At 32.9% G+C, this 17050-nt stretch overlaps 1 protein-coding gene and 1 long non-coding RNA gene across 2 annotated transcripts in view; both read right to left on the minus strand.

The window, feature by feature from the left end:
• The window catches only part of LOC149490056 (uncharacterized), a 171811-nt gene that overhangs the window by 136632 nt on the left and 18129 nt on the right, over nucleotides 1–17050 (minus strand). The gene's annotated exons all lie outside the window — the stretch shown is intronic.
• LOC149490057 (diacylglycerol kinase eta) overlaps nucleotides 1–17050 on the minus strand; it is a 161720-nt gene that overhangs the window by 132807 nt on the left and 11863 nt on the right. The window contains exon 2 of the mRNA XM_089715045.1: nucleotides 14722–14832. Within this exon, the coding sequence (XP_089571171.1) occupies nucleotides 14722–14832 (111 nt within the window). The remainder of the gene's footprint in view (nucleotides 1–14721; nucleotides 14833–17050) is intronic.

Below are 17050 nucleotides of genomic sequence, written 5' to 3' on the forward strand. Positions count from 1 at the left end.
ACGAGGTGTAAGCTTATGTAGACGAACAAACCATTTACTCTTGATGAAAAATAAATTATATTTGAAATAAATATTCATACGAATTTCAAAGCTTTACTACACATATGTAGTTCGCTCGATGTAACAAAATATGTTGATCAATGTATACATATACAATTCTAAAGCCATCGACTGATGCTATAAAAAACGTTTGTGCAGCCACAATGGCCTGCCCGGGTCAAGAACTGCACTTAATTGTATTCTTGTATAACCTGGAGAGTAGGTTACCATGATGTCTTATAGCAGTATTATATCTAGTGCGGGAAAGTGATGGCGCTAGACGAAGTGTATATCGCTGTCATGTTTCCACACTGGAAGTAATACTGCTTTAAGACATGGTACGAGGGCTGTAGTGTACTTTGTGTGCTTCTTCACCTTATAGGTGTTATTCGTTTAGTTTTTGTTACTATGTTGATCCAGGCCTCGGCAAACTCAATACAACTTACTTATATTTTTTAATTAAACACCTTATAATATTACCAATTATTATCAAATATTTATATTTTTCTGTACATTTAAACACATTTTATAAAGGTAGGTACGTATGTATTAATGTATAAAATTACTATAAAAGGATATAAATTTGGGTCAATTAAAGCTAGAGCCTAGAACACTTATTTTTCAATTTGGTGTATTTCTAAATTACACGCACATTGTCACAATTATATTATTGTTATCTACATAAATAAATATAATATAATTGAATACTACAGAATACTATGTCTACATATAAATCAGGTAGTTAACTTACTACGCGGAAATAGTCGTGAACAGAAGTTAATGTAAAATAAACAAAATATTATCTATATACATTTAACATTAGTATACATACTAATATTTTAAAACTGATTGTTTGTTTGCTTGATCGCGCTAATCTCATGAACTATTGTTCTGATTTGAAAAATTATTTCAGTGTATTTTCCATTTATAGATGAAGCCTTTACGCTATGATATAATACATTCATCATCCATAGGAGTGAAAGAAAGAAAGATCATTTATTTGACTCCACAATATTAACAAAGAGTGGAGCAATGCGGGTAAAACCGCGGAGCACAGCTAGTATTGAAACTTTATATTTTCTAAAATGATAACACCCGCCATGTTATAATGAATTCGTTACACAAATTGATTGGCGTACAACGCGTAGTATATGCGCTTTCAACGAAGTTTTTTTCGATCGACTTAAAAGCTTTCATATTATAACACTTTTTCAATTTTTTGTTAGAGTGCTCGTATATTGTTTATTATCAGCTGTTTTTGTTTTGAAAAAATAGCTTTTTCAACTTATTAAAAGTATAAAGTCGTGTTGTGGCTTTAAAAATTAGTTTCATTAACAATGTAAACAGTATATTTCAGCTGGCATACAATTTACAAAAAACAACAACCGGTTCAGATTTCCAAATAAATATTCCTCTGCATTAGGAAATCATTATAAATGTATTATGAGAAAATTTCAATTCTACAGTTCTGATTGAAAAATTATACACGTTTACAAATATAATTTCTCATTTAAATTTTGGTTTGTTCTATACATATGCATTAAATTGCATTTATTTAAGGACTGTTAATGAATTTTAGAGAACACAAAAAGAGCTACATGTATGAAATTGTGTGCCTTTGTAGATACATTTTCACTTATATGTGTAATATAACTGTATAATTAAGAAGTGCTCTTAATAGAATCCTTTAAGCGTTTCCCGCCTGAAGGTTAATTAGAAAACTGGCGCCGTAAATTCTCGACAATTTTCAAATTACTTATATAATATTCAACGAGTTTAATATTAATATTCGTCAACCTGTGTGTAGTGAACAAGGAATGAATTACCCTTTTGTTTTAAAATCTACTTTGTTATAAAATATATTAACGTTTGCAAGAAATAAACGATTACACACATTAGGTACGCATTAGAAAGTACAGTTATGATTTCATGTACATGTGGATAATTACTGTTAATAAATTTCTCCAAAACACAATATGTTAATAAATCTCTACAAATAAACCGATTGAAAATATTTCTTTATATCCCTTTCTCCCATATGTCCATGTCAAAAACAGTTGCAGACAAGTTACAAAATTAGAAAAAAAGACGTGTGGCACTCGGGGACTGCCGCGGCCGCGGTAAAGCTATTGCATATGCTATATTGCTATGCCTCCAAGCCACACCTCCGTGACCGTCGGAGTGGGGAGCGTGAGGTTTTTTCGTTACGCTATTTCTGGATTCGGTCCCCACGCTCAAGGCTCGCGATAGAAGCTATGCAATAGCTTAAAAAAAGAATAATAAAAATCGATGTAGCCGTTTCCAAAGATACATAACACCTACCTCCGCGATAAAAAGATAAAATAGCACGAGCTTAAAACATTAACTACCCTTAAAAGTACCATTTAACTAAGTGCTTATATTTTAAACTAGTACTTTCACCAAGGAAGCCTCGAACACCACGTTAGCATTAAATATTTAGATTGCAAAGTACGAAAGAAAATTGCTTCGGCGCTCATAATTTTTCAGCACACAATATACAAACTAAACATAGCTTGTTTCATTTAAAATTTATGAAGTTTAAATAACCTGAGCACTCGATAAGTCTATAGGGGTTATAATGTGAATGTAGGGGGTTTAAAAAACTCATTTGACAAGTCCGTCCTAGAAAAGTTATAATGGACACATAAAACTGAAAGATTACCTCTAGAATAAATTCGATTGCTCTGGCGGGTCACGAGTGGCCGAGTTGGTCAGGCATCCGCCCCGGATTGGGGTGAAAGGATGCGGGTTCGAGTTCAGCCTCGTGATCGAATTTTTTCTATTTTTTATAAATTTATAAGTTACTAGCTTGCCGCCCGCGGCGTCGCCCGCGTTTTCAGAGAAAAACCCGTTCTACCTAAAAACCTATCCTATGTCCTTCTCGGGTATCAAAATATATCTATACCAAATTTCATGCAAATTGGTTCAGTAGTTCAGGCGTGATTGAGTAACAGACAGACAGACAGAGTTACTTTCGCATTTATAATATTATATAACTTATAAGTATAAGTATAAGTATATATAAGTATAAGTATGGATTGACATGCACTTAACACGGCCTACTCCATATTTACTAGCTAAAAATAGTGTAGAACATAAATTGATTTTGATTTTTACATTTATACAAATAAAACATTCATAAATCTTTACATGCATTATCCGATATAGACATAGAACCCACACCCGTCTTACATCATCTTAAAATCATCTATTGTAGGTATCATTTTGTTACAGAATAATCACTTCAAGGTTATAAGATTAAGAGATTCAGATTAGATATCTTTGGAATATCTTACAAAATATTATTTAATTTTAACAAAGATTTTTACAACAGCTTAGATCAAAGTCTAGCAGTTTTTTCGTCCTCAATAAAACATTAATTATTACTATCTAAATTAAATTCTCATTAATATAAAATCAAACGTGAAAATAATTACTATTTAGTAGCAAAAAGGCAAGCTGTAATAAATCAAAGAATGTTCGAGTATTTTAATATTAAAAGATCGACAGGATTGCAAGAAATATCGGATTAGGGTTGAGTAAATGAGGTTTCCGATTACCTTTTGGATTTGGTTGGATAAATTCAGAATCCCTTTTAATCAGTGTGTGGGAACCTTAATTATTATGCCAATGTAACTAAAGCCTTTACAACGTTTTGTTTTACCTGATAACAGAGCATTTTTATAAGTTTATGTTGTGTATAAAATTATATTAATTTGTCTCATTATGACACAGCATTATGACGTTAAAGTTTAAAGGCACAAATAGGTACACATCGTTCCTCTTTAAACCTATCTGTACTAATATTATAAAGCTAAAGAGTGTGTTTGTTTGTTTGAACACGCTAATCTCATTTGAAATTATTTCGGTGTTAGATAGCCCATTCATCGAGGTAGGCTATTATAGGCTATATATATATCATCACGCTAAGACCAACAGAAGCGGAATCACGCGGGTGAAACCGCGGAGCGCAATTAGTTAAAAATATGTATCTAGAAACGATACACTACAAAGTACAAGAACAGAGATAAACATATCAAATCAATATTGTTACTATTAATCTATCCTACCGTTTTATTGTTAATAGAGGAAATACTCAGAGGAAATTGAAAGACGTCTCGACGCCACCGACAGACGTACTTACTTATTGTATTAATAATAATATTTTATATTCCTCACGTAGCTTTGTGAAAGGAGGGTTATCTTTTTATTTGATTTTATTGATGTTTTCCACATTTTCATGTCCGGATAAGTTAGTTGAATATCAATTATTATGATTATGAATGTATATTTTAGAGATATTTTAGAGATTTAAAACTTTTTTCATCCCAGGTCAACAGACACCAAGAAAAGCGCGTAGTACACATAGTATTTATTTAATATATAGAAAATGCATTCATCATTACAAACACACATACAAAAACCCACCAGCCACATAACTCAAAATGGAGTCTAACATTTTTATGAAGCCTCGTTACTTACATAGTTGCGGCTGAATAAACGCGGCAAAACAATTTTGGCACTAAACTTAAACGCTCCGTGAGCACGCCCGGCCAATGATATTTTATGTATAGATACGTTATATACTCACAATATATCCAAAAAAAATGCTTCATATGCAGTGTCAGGCACACACAAATACAATTTTCATTTTACTTAATTTATTACATTGACAGACTGTATAAGAGAGATGGCTTTAATAAAATGATATAAACAAAAAAGACAAAGATAGTTTGTCACTTCCGCGCAGGTGTAAGCAAAAGTCATAAGAATTCACCAATTAAATATAAATAAACAAATAGTTGCCATGGTAATTGGCATAGACTAACGACACAGAAGGTTCAATGATATAGATGTTAGGTTTCCTGCACAAGTAAATAAATGTGACAATTTCATTTACTATTTTATGATTATTATGATGTCGTATTAAAATGAAAAAAAAACTTTTTTGGAGATATAACTGTATTAAGTATTTATTACTAGCTGTGGTGTTCGTTTTCAGTCATCATCATTTCACCCGATAAACACCCACTGTTGAGTATACTGCATAGTCCTCCTTGGCTCCTTAAAGAACTCCATAAGGACCGATCTTACGCTATTCGTTTCAAGGCAGTTCCCGAAACCCGTACAAGGTCATCACTCCAACTTGTAGGATAATTATAATAATAGTGGTGCCTAGATGAAAAAAAAGGATGAAATAAAAGAAAGGATGAAGTATAAGCCTTTTTTATCTAAAACACAAATAAAATTTATGTTCAATAGCTATTTACAGAAAAGCAAATAGCATTTTTCGTCAGTAGCGATAATCTTTTCTTTAATGTATACGTATATTCAACTTCATTTTTGCAAACAAACATTTTTGCCATCACGATTTCATTGTATATAATAAATAGATACATTTGTTAATTATATGCACTGTGTGGATTTAAATATAAAAATAATCAAGTATTTACCCAAATCGAAATTAATAAAATAACCGTTCTATTTTCAATAATCGTATCTACATGATAATCTTTGAACACAGTGTACGCTAGCTTTGTCACACTAGTGATTGAAGCAATGTTTTATCCCTTTCATTATTTCAATACACGTGTCAAGCAAGTGTCATTCATAAAGAATTGTAAATTGTTATTTTTACTCTTAAACTGTAATAATTTAATATATTTTGCTGTGATATGATATTCCTTTATCTTTCTTTATTTTTTTGCACGAATACGTGCACTTTCTGAACACACAGGAAGGCATTTTCGACAACTTTAATGTACCCATCGGCACATGCGCTCACTGGGACCAGTGACAATCTGACTGATTGCATTGGTCCCAAATAGGACCAATTCACGGAATCAGTTTTGGTGCGTTGATGACGTATCTACCTCTTGTTTCTATATATAATATCATTGCGCCCGGCGCGATAAAATGGCTGCTCATTTTAAACTCGAGTTACGTTTACGTCATACAATTAATACACCCGTTTTAGCCCGTGGTTTTCCTCGCGTACTATTTGAATAAAGCTTCATTATAGAATTCTCAGGTCGTAATTTGAATTATACTACGCCTGAAAATTCTGGGTGTGTAAACGTTCAATATTTTCCACGTGAACGAACTTCAAATTACTAAGATTAGAACGATTAGTTATCAACAGCACGCTCTAATTGTCAAGCATTTTAGAGTATTTTTGATGTTTGGATATCCTCGCTCTTTCACCTAGTAATTTTCTTTTTAACCGAATTCAAAAATAATTTGGAAAATCCAAAAGTGCACGCCTCATAATTTTTTTTTAATAAATATTTATTAATTATTATTTTTGTTTATTTAATAACAATTAAACCACATCGAATCAGACCCTGAAAAATGAAAGGGTTCTATTCCTGAGCATACTCAAGCGTAAGAGAAAAAAAAAGACTCGATTAGTAAAGTATTTCGGTCGCTATCGTGTTAACAAGAAAAAGGATCCGCACATACAGACACACGGACGTCCAAGACAGAACTTTTTTAAACTGTTTTTTAACTAGTTTAAATAACAAAAATGACATCAAAAATATCATGAACGTTAAAAATAGTGTTTTTTCTTAATATGTGTGTGTATGTATTATCTTACAAGTGCAATGTATGATACATAAAGACATTTTAAGTTTGTAAAATCAGATGTTTTGCGCGAAGTGACAGTAGTACCCACCTCAACGCTTCGCTTATGAGGCGTGCAATAATGAAGTATTTATATTTCACTAGCGGTCCGCCCCGGCTTCGCCCGTGGTACATGTTTACGTTTTCTCTACATAAAAACCATCCTCGTACTTCAAGGAATATAATAAAAAAAGAATTATCGAAATCGGTTCAGCCGTTCTCGAGTTATGCGCTTACCAACACATTTTGCGATTCATTTTTATATATAAGATAAAGAGTCTTGTCTCTCCTTGAATGTTGATGTCATGAAACTGCCTCATCGTAATCTGCAATATCTTACTTATTATTAAATTCTGCATACGCAAAGCTATGCCAACTCTTGACTTTTTATTTCATAGCCTATAATTTATCCAACTTAGGGCGGAAGGGTCAATTTTCACGTGAAAAAACGAGAACAGGGTAAAGGGTGTAAACGAAATTCGACCAAAATGTATTTTCAATTTTGCCTGAACCAAATTAAAATATCAAAGTCTGTAAAACTAAAATTACAGCCATTTGCTTCTAATCGTATAAAAGCCGAAATTTCATTTTTTCAGATTATCAGGTAATTTTTTTTTATATTTCTAAACCTTTTTAAAGCCTAAAAAACTTATATAATGTTTTTTGTTTGTCGAGTAAATTAATTTAAATTATTTGCAATAAATGTAATAAATGCAATTAGGCGCTCTACATTGAATAATTTGATACCATTTTTTTTTAATTCTGTTTTTGTACTCTTATGGCTAAAAGTGATTCGCCGTTCGTGTTCTTAAGCGCAATATTCAAGATTCACTGCTATGACTAGGATTAATAGAACATAAAATTGCCCGCAAAAATATGAAAAGCCATTTTGGATTTTTATAAAACGACGTGTGTTGGGTCATCCTGCTTGAATATGCATGAATGTGACTTTGAAAATACATATTTCAACCCTAAATTATTCAAAAATAAAAGAATTTAAATACAAAATAATCCTCTTTGCTTCAAAAAATGCAGATTTTTAAGCCCCGTAGTATTTCTATTTACATACGTTAATTAAATCGCAAGAGATATTTCATACTAAGCTCTGAACAATTAGAATCTGGAATTACAATCAAACAATGCTATCTGATCCGGATAATAATTAGGGTTGCCTATTGCTGAATTTTGATACACAAATTGGGTTCTATTTCTATACAAATCTTATTTTAATTTAACATAATTAATAATTATAAATTTAGAGAGACAGCAGAGACTAGTAGAGCTAAAATCACGTATCAAAAAAATCATTTAAATATTTTATATCTCGCCATGAATATTCTTTATTATACACAAACAAACCGTATTTACAAACCAACGCAACACGTGCTCTAAATAAAAATAACCATCAAAAACTTCAAAGCGACAACCCTACACGCCAGTACAAGAATCCGAGATAAACCCGCGTAAAGGCCTCGACGTCAGTTTTTATTAAAATTGTTATGAAGAGTCCAAAAAAGGTATTTTTGCACGGGAATTATTAACGACGCACTTCCAGTCCTTTCATGTTTTGGTCGTTTGTAATTATGAAAAACAGCGGACGATTTTTAAACGTGATACCTGTGGAGATAGAGGCTGTATGTAATGAGCTTTCGCTTTTAAATCTACACCGATTAAGCCTCAGCTATTCCTTATCTTTTTTGTTGTATTTGTCATAGAGAGGACATGATTTTCATAGTAGAAAATGTTGGAAAACATAGTAGGTACTTACGGAAATACGACCTTTTTTATTGAAAAGTTACAATATATGGCCTCATTTCTTAACAAGTATCTGCATTTTACTAACCTCGTCTTCATATTATGGTTTTTGAATAAGAGTACAAGCAGCTAGTCTCAATAAAATCAGTAAGAACAATAGAAGCCACATATCAATAGTCAAATTCAATTTTTTATATATCGTAAACAAATACGTTTAGAGCCATTTTTTATTATTTGATTTACTCATTTAATACGCATTTTTAGGCTCCAGTAATATAAGAGCTTACTGTAATGGTAGCTCTTGAGTTACCAAAAATAGATAATAGGGAATACGATAATAGTTTGTTTGTGCCGATTTCAATATCTTTTTATCTTTATTTTATAAGAACAATTGATTTGAAAGAGGATGAATTTGTTAACAGGATCGTATCACTACATAGTATTAAACAATAAACACGGTTGTTGTCTGACTGTCCTTATGTATGACTTTATCTTTAAAACTACGCAACGAATTTCGATGCGTTTTTTAAGAGATATAGTGAAGAAAAGAACAAAATACCCATGAAAATAAGATGTTTCAAATTCATACCGTTCCCTTGCAACGTGAAAGACAAACAGACAAACACACTTTGACATTTATAATAGTAGTAAGAATTGGTTACAACGGTTTTACGGTTTTTTTTTCACGTTGTAATCCGTACTTCAAATTTTCTCTTGGATTGAATAATAATAAGATAGAACAAAAAATATACTTTCTATTTATTTTACGGGAAGTACAGAAGTAACATAATACATATATACTTATTCATAAAACAGTCGCGATGTCAAACCAAATGTGTATCATAAAAATGGAAATCCCTTAAAAGTATTTTTCTTCGTACATTTCAGCGGGTTAATAATAAAAAAAAGGATATTCAGAAAGGATTACCTTTTCTGGTTGTTATTTGGACATAAATACGTGTATATATAGCGTATTAAGTTTAATTCAGTAAAATAATTTCAGGTATTTTCGTATTTGTAAGAATTACATTAGTTTTTTTTAGAGAATTAAGCGCTTTCATTATGAGCTTCGTTTAAGCTTTTCGTTTTAATATTAATTTAATTAAATTTTTAATAATTTATATTAAACTAGTGGTCCGCCCCGGCTTCGCCCGTGGTACATATTTCGCAATAAAAGGTAGCCTATGTCCTTTCTCGGGTATCAAAATATCTCCATACCAAATTTCATGCAAATTGGTTCAGTAGTTTAGGCGTGATTGAGTAACAGACAGACAGACAGAGTTACTTTCGCATTTATAATATTAGTAAGGATTAGTATTTAAGGATTTTAATTCAAAGCTAACTAATAAGCTCTACAAGAATTCATATTAAAATGTAGAGATATTAAAGTTGTACTGAGGGAATGTTAAGCAACGCTTTATTATTTTACTATTTAAAAAATCGTTTCACATTTTTTATTGAGGTCTAAATATTTATCTATATATATAAAAATGAAACCCGTTTTGCGTTGTCACGGCATCACGTGTGAACGGCTGAACCGATTTCAATAATTTTTTTTTTATTATATTCCTTGAAGTTTTTATGTAGAGAAAACGTAAATATGTACCACGGGCCAAGCCAGGGCGGACCGATAGTTAATGATAAAATACAAAATTATCTCATTTATATAAATATTAATTGAATTAAGTACTTATATAAAATAAATATTATACTATTTTAATAATGACTACATAATATTATCTCTGTACATAATATCTAACAATAATATAATTAATTACCATAATTTTGTCGCAAATACCAGATCAATTTAAACTCCAAAGGGGAATTTAATATAGGAGCAGATTCTACCAATTAAGCACTAAATAAATCTTCACGTTATTAACTCTACAAGATGTGAAAAGCTTCATACTTGTAAACAATATAATATTGGCAAAGAAAATCTTCTTCTTATTCTTTGGTACAACACTCTCGTTCCAAACCCGGTGACCAAGTGACCCATTTACACTCGCATCCATAACACAAGTGAGCAACCGTGCAATTTAAACGTAAATACATCCTAAAATACAAACAAACATAAACAATACTTACAGTATTGAAGACTTGTTCAAAAACGGCCGGCGAGAATTGTGCAAGAGTCAAAATAAAACCAGGTCAAACGTAACTGCAACTATTTGTCAATACACACACTTGGATAGACACAGGCGAGGAGTTCAAGTATATATTATAGCATTAGAAGTAATTAGGGGGAGGTTTTCATTAATCTTTTCGGTTTATAAGTAATGGGGTATAGTCGCGAGAGGGCGCGCACAACACGTGTGAACCGTTTGGCGCCTGAAGCGCGACTGAATATAACATTTCAGGGAACACAGCCCCAGCAGGCGCCCAGCGGTCTCGGTCAGGTGTGATTCGCTGTACGACCACACATTTAAAACATTTTGTGGGGTCATCAAATCCACCACATACCTCACTTATATTATATTACGAACTATTTAATCGTAAACAATGGACTATTGTTAATTATCTTCTTATATATAAAAATGAATCGCAAAATGTGTTGGTAAGCGCATAACTCGAGAACGGCTGAACCGATTTCGATAATTTTTTTTTTATTATATTCCTTGAAGTACGAGGATGGTTCTTATGTAGAGAAAACGTAAATATGTACCACGGGCGAAGCCGGGGCGGACCGCTAGTTTAAAATAATAATTTAAAAAAATATATTCATGAGTTTTCATTCTATAGTGGTTTAAAATTAACTCAAAAATGGGACCGCAAATGGGAGGGGGACCACAAAACTGGTTGGCAACATCTGTCTATAGGATGTCTGGGATCTATACAATATATATCAGAAGTCAGATTTAGGTCCGCTATTTTTGCAAACGAACATCTCCTTGGAGCCTGCTCTATTATACATTTAGAAATTAATGATTTTTAACGGATTTTAAACGCTATTTATTCATTATTTTTTATTATTTTCCCGATGTTTCGAACACACAGACATGTCTGTGTTCGAACACTTTACAGCGAGCGTGGTCACGGGCAGACTCTGTTGCCTAAAGAATATAAAGATGGAAAATTTTAACGAAACCGTGGGAAGATTAACAACATCAGGTATTGTATAAATATCGAAAAGGAATATTAAAAATCCTACATAATGGAATATTTCCATTCAGCCCAATTTCAATTTCAATTTAATCGAACCCATTACCTTAATGAGCTCGTTATAGTATACCTACACAATTTTATTATATTTTGAGTCAAAATATGTAGCAATGGAAATTACAGAAGCGAATAATATTCGGCGCAAAATCATTTGGAGATTATGTATTCAGTTTTCAAATTATAAACTAATTTTCATATCTATATATATAAAAACTAGCGGTCCGCCCCGGCTTCGCCCGTGGTACATATGAAAAATAGATGTTGGCCGATTCTCAGACTTACCCGATATGCACAGAAAATTTCATGAGAATCGGTCCACCCGATTCAGAGGAGTATGCAGACTAACATTGTGACACGAGAATTTTATATATAAGATGAAACCCGTTTTCCTTGGTCACGGCATCACGTGTGAACGGGTGGACCGAATTCGATAATTATTTTTTATTATATTCCTTGAAGTACGAGAATGGTTTTTATGGGGAGAAAACATAAATATGTACCACGGGCGAAGCCGGGGCGGACCGCTAGTGTTTAATAATTAATTAAAATCCACATTGGTTTAATATAAACGAGACGGATTAAATGTTGTTTATGCTCGTTAATTTCAAGCATATACTTATTTTGTAACGTTCTAATCTATACTAATATTATAAAGCTGAAGAGTTTGTTTGTTTGAACGCACTAATCTCAGGAACCACAGTGCCGCTTTGAAAAATAATTTCTCTGTTAAAGAGCCTATTTATCGAGGAAGGTTATAGGCTATATATCATCACGCTAAGACCAATAGGAGAGGAGCAACACGGGTAAAACCGCGGGGCACAGCTAGTAATCCATATAAGCCTACGTCAAAATTGTCTCATATTCATAAAGCTTTTCTGTACCCACATGTTGTCGCCACGTGATCCTTATTATTTTTCCTCATTTTATTATTACATATTTACAAAACATATATCAGCAAAAAGTCTATGTAAAAGTGGATAAACGTATATTATTCTATTAAGGTTAACGAACTTTCAAAACAATACTGTGATAATACTCCAGTCTCCAAGGTATTAACTTTAAAAAAATATAACTTATACGATTAGCATAACAGCATAATGTTTTAATTATGTAAATGAGTATTTATTTCACTAAACTTAATCTAAATGCTTTACCAGGTTTGAATTTATGCAGTTTCAACCCTTATGTTAACATTGAGGTATTATTACTACGTATAGAGAGGACACCACGAATAAAATCTGTGCGACAATCGCGGCGGAGCGGGGCGCGCGTGGGGCGGCTAGTTAATCCATACTAATATTATAAATGCGAAAGTAACTCTGTCTGTCTGTCTGTTACTCAATCACGCCTTAACTACTGAACCAATTTGCATGAAATTTGGTATAGAGATATTTTGATACCCGAGAAAGGACATAGGCTACTTTTTACCCCGGGAAATAGGATAGATTTTATCCCGGAAATCCCACGAAAACCGGAACTATGCGGTTTTTTCTTTGACTGCGCGGGCGGAGCGGGGCGCTAGTTAGTCATAGATATAAGCGATGTTTGAGACGCTTGGCTCTAACTCGTGTTACAAATAGTGTAGTATCGATGCCCTCTCTAGTTCGTAGTACATAATAACTGAATGTATGTTAATCAGATTTTTCTATATATGCAATAATTTTCATTTCTCTTGATTTCAATATATGAATAGAGTATATATTTTTATATAGAAATTACACAGGCTAGAGTAGAGAACGTCTTAACATTTATTTTTATCAATAAATTTTTGTTCACAAAAAAATATAACTAACTGTGCCGCGCAGTTACATTCACGGGCAAAAGCAAGTATTTCTATAGTATGCGTCTTATTCTCGTATATAAGCTACATCACTTCCAAGTATCATCAAAATCCACCCAGTAATTTTTTCGTGAAACAGAAACAGATATTATATTTGATATTTTTTTTTATAGTATTCAAATGCTTTATATAATTTTTTAAAGAATAGAGCTCTCTTGTTCTTTTCTTTAAAATATTATACGCGTAACAAAAATTTCATCTCAAAGAGTTACGAAACTCACAAACTTTCGCAATTATGATATTAATTGTATTTGTATTTATTGTTTTAAAATGGTCACGTTGTTACGTGTCCTTTTTTTTAAGTGGGGAAATCTTCTTAAGATACCCACGGCCCCCGGGGAAGGAGCTGTGGGTTATGTCGGTTTCTTACAGAGTAAAACCCCACTGTGTTCCGTCGAGCCGCTTTAATGATGGGGCCGCGGGTATTGGTTGGAATTCTTCCGCGACCACGTTCTTACGTGTCCTGCGTTTAGACTATAATAGATTTAGATCCTATGTATATATATTGTATAGTCCTATGTATAGACTGCCTCCTTGGTACAGCGGTTTACGCGTGAGCGTAGCACCGAGGGGTCCTCGGTTCGATTCCCGGTGGAGACGAAGAAAAAAAAATGTCTTGGTCTGGCAGGACACAGAAGGCTGATCACCTACTTATCCCTAAAGAAAATCGATCAGTGAAACAGATGTATAATGCATCTGCCCCTCACCCCACTTGGGGACATGGGACTTCACTATTTATGTATAGAATAATATTATGTATCTAGGTAACACGAGTGCAACCACCGAGGCTGTCAACAATTGGGTCACATGGAACTCCAAGTGTCGTCACATCATTTAGCTTGAATTGGAACAGTTTTGCATAGTCATTGGAACTTTTTGTTTTAAAACGTGAAGCTGAAAACGTCATAGAGTATAAAGAGGTTTTAATTGTTTTAACACTATCATTTATTAGTATTAATGCAGAATTAGAGTAGGTACATTTATTCAAATTATATTCTGTGTTTTGTATGACTTTGTTAATTTAATTTTAATCATTTCTTAATTCAATGAAATAAATATAATGTTCAATTCGATTACTTCAATTATTAATTTATTTTATTTTATGACTTGTTTAATTATAATTTATCTATATTAATATAAAACGCGTTTAAAAAATGTAGAGTTTTCAAAATTAGTTCGTCTCTACGAAACAAATATTCATTAATAAAATTATACCTACTTTAAGCTATATTTAAACTATTATTTATAATTAAAACACAATAAATATAAACTAGACTCACATCCTTCTCCTTTGCGTAGTATAGCGTGCGCCCGCGCAGCTTGAAGTATCGGCGTTGCCATCTTAGGAAGCTGCGCGTCTGTTTCATCAGGTAACCCTCTTTGACCACTGGCTGTAATAAATTTATTATCTTTATAAGTATACTTAAAGGTAAATATGTAAATTAAAAAAAAGACGTGTGGCACTCGGGGACTGCCGCGGTAAAGCTATTGCATAGCATGCCTTCAAGCCACACCTCCACGCCCGTCGGAGTGGGGAGCGTGAGGTTTTTCGTTACGCAATTTCTGGATTCGGTCCCCGCGCTCAAGGCCCGCGATAGAAGCTATGCAACAGCTTAATGATATTATTCATAATACGTAAGGTACATCGTATACATAATAATATTTTTAACTTTTTACTTGGGACTTTAAAAAAGAGTGTTGTGCTATTATGAGTATCATTTTTTAACGTTTATTGATATAAATGGTTGTCATGTTTTCTGTATGAGATCCGATGTTTATGAGACTATCTAATAGCCTAATAGGTTTTGTTATATAGAGTAACTTAGGAGTACTATTTCGGAAATTATAACCAGTCAAAGTCGTGAGCGAAATATAGTATTGCATAATCGGTTGCACTTCCCAGGGCCCAATTAAATAATTAAACAGCGGTACATTTTGTATTGCAAGCATTCCACGCCGTTGCTTCGTGTTTAATTAATATGTACTCAAGTAGGGGGCGCTTAATTACCTGCTACGTACCTACGTTTTATATGACCATTGGCATATTGGTTTAGAGCTCGTGACCATTGACATGTAAACCGTATTCATATCTATTAATCTCAATTTTTAACTGCTTTCATAAGCAGCAAGCAAGTGTAGCATTTCGCTTAATCACTTGACAATGTAAGTCGTTCTAATCTCTATTTTCCAATTGACATTCTTCAAATCAACAAAAGCTCAATCCGTAGCGTAGCGCATACAGGAGAAAGTTATTCGTAAAGTATAGGATAACTAGCTTACCGCCCGCGGCTTCGCCCGCTTTGTCTAAAACCTAATAAATTATATACTAAAACCTTCCTCTTGAATCACTCTATCTATTAAAAAAAACCGCATCAAAATCCGTTGCGTAGTATTAAAGATTTAAGCGTACAAAGGGACATAGGGAAATAGGGTCAGAGAAAGCGACTTTGTTTTATACTATGTAGTGATGAAGAGCATTAAACATAAACCTGGACATTATAAAATCAGTCCAAAATATACACTCAAAAGAACTAGACGTTCAACTTCGCACTATATACTCAAATTATCTTGTTAAAAACTAATCCATCATGAATCTAAGAGAACACAGCAGAGTTCATCGCACCGTGGCATTAATGAAAACAAATATTTATATTCGAAATAGCGGGAAATATATTTTTCACATCAACAATTCATAATCTAGTTTATTTCGCGCGGAAAGTTGTTCTGAAGGTGAACAACGAAAGCTTATAGCTAACCACATTACGAGCGTTTTAAATAATAAAGTGGAGTTTATCCTCTTAGGTTTTACGCATAATTTATTATGTGAAACGTGAATTAGAGAGATAATGTACCTATATTTTTATATTTATGAGCTTTACAACTGTTTGCTTTTGTGCGTGCGTTATTATTCCATCAACAGCAGGGAACGAGTTTTAACTTTTCTATAAAAACTTTAAATTTAGTAGGCGGTAAAATATATTTGGTAAATACTTCGACCAATTAAACAATGACTCAGGTATTGACTGTCTATAATAAGCAATGGCTGCTAAAATGTCGGAGATTAATTTTTCAATTTATTTGCAAATTATCGATCTTTACTGCTCCAATTATTGAAGGGAAACATTATCAAACCAACATCTTTGGTAAATGGCGGTCTTGACTAGGATTGTGGCCTGTGACTTCAAATAAAAAAAATATGACCTGATAATATTATGTACCCATCATCACATTGACCGCGCTCTATGTCGCTTAACTTTTAAATCCACCGACCACTTATTGCTACTCACTCATAAACAATCGCGTATCAAACATGAATAAATAATATCGACTACAATCATATTTACTACCATCATGCTCTTTACTATAGCAGAGATCATCGACCGATCTTCTGAAGTTTGGACGAATGCCAGACGCGGCACACATTCATTTAGGCCTGCGTGATGTTGAATTTAAGATGATAGAGGACATATTTCTTTCATCCACTCGTTTTACTCTAGTTTTATGGATAGTAAATGTCAGTTAGGCCACGTAGTCAGTTGTCACAACAATTATTTGATGTGATGTCTTTTAACATAAAAAAAAAACATAAAATCACTAAATCTTATTTGT

This window comes from Colias philodice, chromosome 3 (assembly GCF_061535455.1).
Source record: "Colias philodice isolate Cphi_HAF_F1 chromosome 3, ilColPhil1 Martin Lab GWU primary, whole genome shotgun sequence".
In the NCBI taxonomy this organism is placed as follows: Eukaryota; Metazoa; Arthropoda; class Insecta; order Lepidoptera; family Pieridae; genus Colias; species Colias philodice.